This window comes from Lasiosphaeria miniovina, assembly GCF_030549165.1.
Source record: "Lasiosphaeria miniovina strain SMH2392-1A chromosome Unknown B0T26scaffold_3, whole genome shotgun sequence".
Lineage (NCBI taxonomy): Eukaryota > Fungi > Ascomycota > Sordariomycetes > Sordariales > Lasiosphaeriaceae > Lasiosphaeria > Lasiosphaeria miniovina.
In genome coordinates, this window is record NW_026848222.1 from 1,761,080 (window position 1) to 1,769,714 (window position 8,635).

General features: G+C 55.4%; 2 protein-coding genes across 2 annotated transcripts; one reads left to right on the plus strand and one right to left on the minus strand.

Moving 5' to 3' along the window:
- Positions 1–375: 375 nt before the first annotated feature.
- On the plus strand, positions 376–2,026 carry B0T26DRAFT_642639 (chromosome segregation protein Csm1/Pcs1-domain-containing protein; the record flags this gene model as incomplete). The annotated part of the gene is made up of 3 exons (XM_060437463.1): positions 376–1,225; positions 1,297–1,740; positions 1,815–2,026. The coding sequence occupies 3 exons, from the start codon at positions 376–378 to the stop codon at positions 2,024–2,026; spliced, it is 1,506 nt and encodes a 501-aa protein (XP_060298056.1).
- Positions 2,027–3,674: 1,648 nt separating this feature from the next.
- Positions 3,675–7,278, minus strand: B0T26DRAFT_749579 (PGAP1-like protein-domain-containing protein; the record flags this gene model as incomplete). Its single annotated transcript, XM_060445121.1, has 2 exons — positions 3,675–6,512; positions 6,586–7,278. The coding sequence occupies 2 exons, from the start codon at positions 7,276–7,278 to the stop codon at positions 3,675–3,677; spliced, it is 3,531 nt and encodes a 1,176-aa protein (XP_060298057.1).
- Positions 7,279–8,635: the final 1,357 nt, after the last annotated feature.

An 8,635-nucleotide genomic window follows, 5' to 3' on the forward strand; every position in this document is an offset into this window, starting at 1 on the left:
CTGGTTGAACAGCCCCCCTGTTCCACGCTTGGGTTGTTTACTTTGGTGTCTTGGCAACACCATGGCACACGCATCCGTCGGTCTTTTCGCTACACACCCTCCCTCTCCACGTCGCGGGGAAAAAAACGCGTCATAAATTGGTGCATAGTCAAATCCGTACGGCCCGCACGCCTGACTCGACGCCTAGCTTGGAATTCGGCAAATCGCGCTATTTTACTTCAATTGAGGGAAAGGCGCCTCCCTGCAGCCCCCAACTCGATGTCGAGGGCCAAAGGCCTGCTGGAACTGGTGGATTCGGATTCGGAAGACGGGCTGAGCGGGAACGTATTCGGCGTCGCTGCCCCTCGACAAGCAAAGAAACAAGCCTCGAACGCCATGGCGCCAGCGAAGAAGGCAGGAGCCACGCACGGTCGCAAGACTGCTGCCGCTGCAGCGAACAAGACAGCCGACAAGGTCACCAAACCGCCCGCGAAGCCTTCGGCGCGTCGCACCAGCAGGCGCGTTGCCGCTGCCATCGAGGAGTCCCTCTTGGAGGAAGAAGTGCCCAAGGCAGTCTTGACGGAGAAGGCGGGCAATTCAAAGGCAAATGCAAAGGCGAAGGCGCCCGCGCGCGGACAGAAGCGCGCCGCTGCCGCAGAAAAAAACGACAATGACGACGACTTCGATATGCACGACGCGCCTGAAGAACCCCTCGTCATACCGCCAGCCAGCGACACAAATACAAAGTCCAAGACAACTCGCGGCCGCCCCAAGAAGGCGGCTGTGGTTGAGATTCCCGACTCGGCCACGCGACAGGAGCCTAAGAAGGATATGGGTCGCGCCCTGAGGGGCAGAAAGGCTACCGAAACGAAAACAGTGGCGCCTATCGTCGAAGAGGAGGACTTGATAATGGTCCAGGAAGATATCGAGATTCCAGAAACGCAGCAGCCGACTGGGGCGGGAGATTTCAACGGTGACGATTTGGATGATCTCATGGCCCACCGCTCCTCTCCCCCGGTTGAGAGCGGCCGACGCGCCCCTGCCGCCACGTCAAGCATGTCGAGGAGGCCGCCGTATACGTCTTCGGCAGACAACGGCGACCCGGCGCTGCGGCGGCGGCTGGGCGAAATGACACAGAAGTATGAGAGCCTTGAGCAGAAATACCACGACCTGCGCGACGTTGCCGTGCGCGAAGCCGAGCGTAACTTTGACCGACTTAAGGCCCAAGGCGAAGATAAATCCAAAGGTAGGTTTGCTTTCTGTCCTATATCTACAAGCTCCACTGCAAAAAAGGGCATAATGGCTAACACATCGCAGCTGCCGACAAACTCATCGCGAGTCTCAAGAGCGACCTGGCCGCGCAGAAAGAAGTGGCAAAGGAAGCCCAGCGTCTCCGCAGGCAGCTCGAGGCGAGTGAGGCCAAGGTTAGTGTTCTGCAGGCCCAGATCACCGAGCACGGGCTGCAGCTGTCGGAGGCGCGGACCGAGATCAAGGCGCTGAACATGCGGCTGACGGCGTCGCGCACGGCCGAGGCGGCGGCGGCGGCCAAGAACGCCTCCATCGTGCCGGGCAGCGCCATGAAGGGCGGCAACGGCTCATCGCGCATGATCATGGGCGCGTCCGAGGCCGTCCAGCACGCCACGCTGGCCGCCCAGATGAAGGAGGACCTGTACGGCGACCTGACAGGCCTGATTGTGCGCAGCGTCAAGCGCGACGGCGGCGAGGATGTCTACGACTGCATCCAGACTGGCCGGAACGGAAGTAAGTACATCCCTCAATTCACATACAAAATCGAAAAAAAGGATATCATATCTAACTTTCTATCTACGTACTAGCCCTCCACTTCAAGCTCGCCATCGCCACCGACGCCCCCACCGACTCGTACGACGAGGCCCAGTTCCTCTACATGCCGCAGCTCGACGCCAACCGCGACCGCGCCCTGATCGACATGCTGCCCGACTACCTGGTCGAGGAGATCTCGTTCCCGCGCCCCCACGCCGCCAAGTTCTACGCGCGCGTCACCAAGGCCCTGACGGAGAGCAGCTGAATTAATGTCGGGTTATTGAGTAGTCCACAGTGGGCTAGCTTCTCCGAGCGTGTTTCGGCTCCCTCTATCCTCAGTGGCGAGGGGAACAAAACGTATTCCGAGAACGAGAGTGAGAGAGTGAGAGTGAGAGTGAGTGAGAGGGTGACAGTGAGAGCGAGTGAGTGAGTGGGTGAGTGAGTGAGAGTAAGAGTGAGAGAGCGAGAGAGATTGAGGAAGGATGAGAGGAAGATACCCCCCGGGTTGATGTGTATGTTTCCATGCCCCCTTTTCGATAATGGGGTGGTGTACAGGGACTGTTAATGCGAGAGAAAACGTCTCATGTCTCTTGGTATGCGGCACATGTGTCAGGTCATTTATTACTGGGTAGCAGCATAGTATGTTGGCCGGTACGACGGACGGACGATTAACGGTGTTTTAGGAGTTGAGATTGGGTTAGTGGCCAATGTAATTCGGCGTCACTTTTTTTTCACGAAAATTTTAGCAATTGGCCAAAAGTAAAGCACATCTCTTGACACATTCGAGTTCTTTTCAACCGTTTGTTGCTCGGCTAATCTGTTTCTCTCTGCCTGAAGACCGGGACGGATGCGCCGCTATAAAAATACAGCCTTCGTCTTCTTCGCGTCTATCTACACATTTATTGAGATGTGGCTATACAAATGCTGTCCTAGGCTGTGCTGCCTATTAAGTCCGTCTCGTCGTCCGCACCAGCGGCATCCGCGTTCCTTTCTTCTGTCTTGTTTCTTCTATTGGTTGACGGTTGTTCGTAGGGTATCGGCCATCTGTTGGAATATTAAGATATTACCTTGCTCCCGTGCCAGTAATTCGGGATTTCTTGAAAATGCAGGCGAGTTTCCATCTCTTTGTCCTGGACTAGAGGTGAGCTAGGACGCCCGCAAAGCCTCTCTCGCTCGTGTGATTCCAAAGCCGTCCCGGCTAGACCTGACCCAACCTAAGAAAGGAAAAGGAGACAGATATAGACATTATTGATGAGAGGTCGATGGCATCCCAAAGGCCAGACCTAGGCTTCCAGTCCCAAAACAGTTTCGAGTCCTTCGCGCCAAGCCTCAGTCCAATTATCCAAGCTCCAGGTCCCCGCCCAAAGTGCACCATGCCAAAAGGCTCATCTAGATATGCTCCGTCGATGTCGAAAGTGAAGATACCACGGCTTGAGTCACCAGGTTAATGGTATCATGCGAAAGAAAGAAATGCAAACGATCCTCCTTGAGAAACCAAGACCACGCTAAAACCCCAGCCAATGCAAAATATAGTATAATCGAACCATGAGAATGAAAGCCGCAGAGACGCCGTCCGCGCAACCAGTGATCCTGGCCAGGCCAATAAAATGCAGGGCCGCATGGCAAGACTGAGCTCGCAACCCGAGAATAAGATCGAGAATATAGTCAACTGAGGGCTGCTAGTGCAGTCACCCTTGTCAAAACCGGACAAGCCGAATATTTGCCAAGGGTTTTGGGCAGGATGTATATGTACAGTGTTGCTGAAGAAGTCGACGACACAAAAGGGGTATCAAAAAGGACATCTAACTTTGGGAAGGGCTCGAAATTTTGAGGCCCGTGTCGGCGAAGTAGTGTGCGTGCGAGGATTTTCCTCGGGCACTACAGAATGAAATGAAATGTAGTCTTGAGAGGGCTTAAGGCTCCTTGCCTCTCTTCCGATCGTCGGGATTTCCCTCGTACAGGTGGTTGAGTGTTGAGAGAGACCAAGAATCCGACGTCAGGTGCACAATCGTGAGCCAGGCGGCAACTAGATTGACCAGGTAGTGCAGCATGTAAGCGTACGAGACGCCGTAAACGGCCGCGTAGATCGAGATGCCGAAAAACAAGACGCTTGTGAAGTATCTGAAGCGGCTGGTGACCCGCGGTATCATTTTGCCTGTCGTCAGAGTTTCGACGAGCATGATGAATGGCATGATGGAGAGAACGTTATGGTGTGACGAGAATGGCGTGAGCCAGTGGACCGCTAGGTTGTGGATCCAGACCACAAGTATCGGCAGGTTGATAGGGAGAACCCAGAGCATCAAGACGAGGATCGAGTGGACGTAGTTGTAGAAATTCGAGTTCGCGCCTGACCGCAGCTCCGAGGCAATCCTTTGGGCTCGAACCGTCGTGGTCAGCTGTACCAAGCAAGCGACCAAATACGCAAACTGGTAGGGAATAAAGGTCGAAACAAGAAACAGCAGGACAGCCGTCGTGATCATGCGCCGCCGAGGGGAAGACGACAAGAAAGACGAGGCCGATGGTCTCCTTCGCTCCTCGTTGCGGATCCAGCCAGGGCGAAAGCTCAAAAGGTTTAATGCCGTGCTCAGAATGTACGTCAGCGCGAGAGTGGCGTAGTTGAGCAGTACGCAGACTCCAACGCAAACGATACCAATTAACGGAATCAAGAACCAAAACACATAGTCCTGAGTTCCAATCAAAAGATCATTTTGTTGAAAGTCGACGGCGGAGGAAGTACTGTTCCGCCAATGCCAAAAGCTCGCATTCCCTGACTGGGAGGAACTCCCCGAGGACAAAGACAGGAACGTAAGCGAGACGAGCATCAGAGGGATGGATTGCCTAAGGCACAAGTCCAAGCTTTCCGAAAAGGAGATGAATATACCCGAGGCATCGTAGATGCGAAACTGTTTGCGCAAGACTAGGGCGACGACGAGAAGAGGGAAAGCTGCAAAAACGGTGCGGTAACGCATATAGAGCTTTCCGAAACTGCCCATGACATCGACGGTCAGGCTGACCTGGATGTTGGAGGCGCAAGTCGGGTCTGTCCAGAACTGAAAGCTCAGGCCATTTTCGGCTGATCTCCTTCTGATGGAAGGAGGCACATACGGCGCAACGCCGTGGAGGCTGACTGTGACTTGGCGTGCATTGACGAAGAATTTGGACTCGTATGGTTCTGCCAGATACTGTCTCACTAGCGGGGAGAACAGCTCTGCCTCATTTGTGCATGCTTGGCTGCCGACCTCCAGATTATATGCCAGCAAACTCGACTGCACAGATGGTATCTTAATCTCAGTTACCATCGGTCGTTCAGAGGGAAGACGCAGCTTCATGCCAAACGCCAGCAAGCGACGGATGCTAATATGCCTCGTCCGGTGCGACTGCGAGTGGTCACTGAATTCGGCAACTACGAATCCTGCGGTTGGACTGGTCGCCTTTTCGACCACGGCCACGAACTGGTGTTCCGAGATATCTTCGAGCTCATACTGGAGATATGAAAACGGCGAGATTTCCCTCTCCCCGTCGGTAGTGAAGGGATGCCGAGTCGACGGACTGGAGGTAGGTAGCACCACGACGTCAGAGACCGCGTTGATGCAGGCGAACCTTGTGGATTCGGTGCCCTCTCCCGACAGATCCATGTGGGCTGCGAATCCCGCTCCAGCTGCTCCGGGCTGCAAGGGAAATATGCTGCAGAACAAAACCTCTAGCTTTCCGTTTTCTGCAGCGCTGTCCAGCTTCAGATCCGTCAAAAGAGTAAAGCGTACGGACGGTGAGCCCGCCGGAGGAATGGGCATCAGATGGGCTCGCGCCGTGCTATTGGCTCCTAGCCGACGCAGAACTAGACGCTCTCCCTCTGCAGTAATCGAGTCCGGGCTGTCTTCCAGAGTAAGTAGAGTGGAAGGCTCTTTGAGAGGTGCCGTTCTTTCCGCCACCGCCTCCATGCCGGTTAGGAACCATTTTTTGAAGACTCTCATCCGCTCCGCCCTGGGCTTCGTCTGTGTGGCCCTGTTGACGTCCACAACATCATAAATGGCGCGCGCAACAACTTTCCGGAACTGGTCGCACCAGAGAATCGCATGGTGGTCCATACTCGTCCAAACGGTGGGCACAGTCGAGGTGAAAACGGTAAAACCATGCGTGTCCGGCACCAGAGACTCGACGCTGGCATAGTCGGACGGAACGACGGTATCTAGGCCGCCGCCCGCAATGGACACGAGTGTCACATGCCACAGGGGGTTGTTGTTGGCCCACTGCTGTGAGTAGGCGTGCCTCCAGTAATCATTTATATCCTGGTAGATTTTGACAATCTGTCCGTCAAATGACACGGGCGGCCGCGCATGAGGGGCAGACAGGGTGAGAATGGTGTTGATTGAGTTTGATTGGTAGTTTGGCATGATCAGCATTGTCCTAGCAACAATGCCCCCCATGGAGTGACCTAGTACTATGACCGACGTCGGGTCCGGGAGGTCCGGATCTCGATCAGACGCGCGCGGATCGAGGTAGAGCGACAGTATATATCGGATTGCCTCGTTCAGATATTCGGCCTGATCGAGAAGGGTTTGGCCGTGAAAAGCCGTGATATCCTCGTTGAAATCAGCAGTGAAGAAGTCCAAAGTCCGAGCACCGGCCCTAACAGCAGCCTCGTCGTGCTGCAAGACATCGTGGAAGTAGTTCGCGGCCTCGGCGGCGATGGGCCGGACTTGCTTGTAGCTACCGGCATTGCCTGGGATGAAGAGGACAGGAATGCCGCGGACCTGTAGTTGGGGCGCGGGTAAGTAGAGAAACAACGACTAACGAGGGAGACGGGGTAGGGTGTGGATTTCGAACCTTGGTGTCATGGTCCATTATGCCCTGCTCGCGATACAAGTAGAGCGAGTATTTACTCGCAAAACGTGTGTGTTCCGTGTCGAAGTCATCGAGTCTGGCATATGAAGGCCGCATGTACGACATTCGGCAGCCCTTGGGATCGAGCTGTCGCGTCGCGGACGAATTCACGACGGCGAACAGGAAACCAATGCCAACAACCGAGGCGACGATTGTCAGAAAGGTGATGGCCCAGGGACTTCGCATTGGCGGGCGGCGCCCTACAAATCTGGATTCCTGCGCCTTCTCCATCTCTTTCGCGTTGGCCCCATTCGCGGGCGGACCAAGATAGTGCAGCGAGGGCGACGTCGAGTGGGATGACGAAGACAGATTCTCTATTGTTCCATCACGAGAGTCTGATGGCCTCCAATTGGCGTTTGCGGGCCGCCGACTCCTGGTAGACGAGTGTCGCTGGCCAGAGCTGCGTCGGCGATCGAGCTGCGTGGGTGACGGCGGTTGGGAGCTGGTGGGCGTCGGAGATTGCTTGGGCTCTGAAGCTGCTGTCGCTGTTGCTGTCGCTGTTGCTGTTGCTGTCGCTATCGCTGTTGCTGTTGGCGCCTCTGCAACGGGCGCTGGAGGAGGATGTGAGTTGACATGAGGAGCCTCGACAGGAGAGTGATCACCGTCTTCTGAGGACCCTAACGAGCGCCTCCTCATTCCAGGGTTGGTGGCGGAAGACTCTAGCCCACGCGCGTGGCACGATGCGCTGCTCGTCTGTGTTGCGAAGGTGCACTGGGCGGGCGAGCGAAGGGACGGAAGTGGAAGCTGATTGACGCTTGGCTGCTGCTTGGTGCAGTCACCAGTGGCCCAGGGTTTATCGGTCACGGCGGCTTGAGCTCCCCCTGCAACCAAACCTTGGAACTCGACGAAGAACCTGAAAGCTTCCGTCGGTGGTCCTTGGCCGGGCTGCCCTGATTGCTGGACTGGACCCAAAAAAAGGTTAGACACGCCCCAAACCTAAGATTGCCCACACGAGTATCGTGACCCGCGAAAAGAAGAAGGAAAAAAAGAATGAAAGGCAATCGTCGTGGAAATATAAAGCGAACGTGTTTGCAAAGCGCAAGATGCGGACTACCCAATTCCCAGTGTCCCACACCCCCCCAGCTCTCTCCTGTTCAGTGGGCGGGAACAGTATTATTACCTTGGAAATAAGCGTCCCGGCTAGCCCCCAAGCGGGCCGGGCTGATTCGACGTAGCACTCACAGGGGCTTGTGGATATCAGCGCACCGGCCTGGATATTGTAGGTAAGCACCGTAATAAGGTGGAAAGCAAAGCGCTGACTGGACAAGCCGGGCAAACCCGCCTTGGAGGAGCTACCGATCGATCTGGGCTTCTTTATCTGGATGGTGCTCCGCAGTGGGCGGTAGTTGATCCTGGACGTTTCTAAAGGGGGTTTCCGGTGCCTGGGCCCAATCCAGTTGATGTCCTAGCAATATCCTGGTTTCATGAAACCACAACAACTCGCCGAATGGAGTCTTGTCTAGGTTTCTTTTCCTAGGTATCCGCTTGGTGTTTCCTGGCAGATTCGGGGTACGTATGTACAGTATGGACTATGGAGAAGGCATGCACTGGAGGTAGCTGCTTCCTTTTAAGCAGTTCCCGTCCATGTGGAGGAGAAAAGGTGGCGTAGTTGCGGGCTTCAGAGCTTGGCCTTTGGAGCGCTTCCCAACGACCCGAACTAGTCCGCGGGCATGTCTTGGATTGTTGGCCAACAGGACGATTCGGACCCAAGTTGGAACAAAACATGCGAGACCCCCCCAATCCTTAGGCCGGGAACGGCCCAGATAACCTACCTTGTGGTCTACTGAGATATTTTACACCCTGCGACTACTAGGCATTTCCATACACCGACCCGTTAGCGTGGGCCACCAACAGGTTATAAATATCAAGGCACGGAATACGCACGCTCTCGTGGAGAGTTTGGGAAGGAGTCCAAAGGGCCGCCCGGCCGACGACGACGTTCGCTTCACCATCGCCATACGCCCACTTGTCTGCAACAGCCGGATGCGGCCGG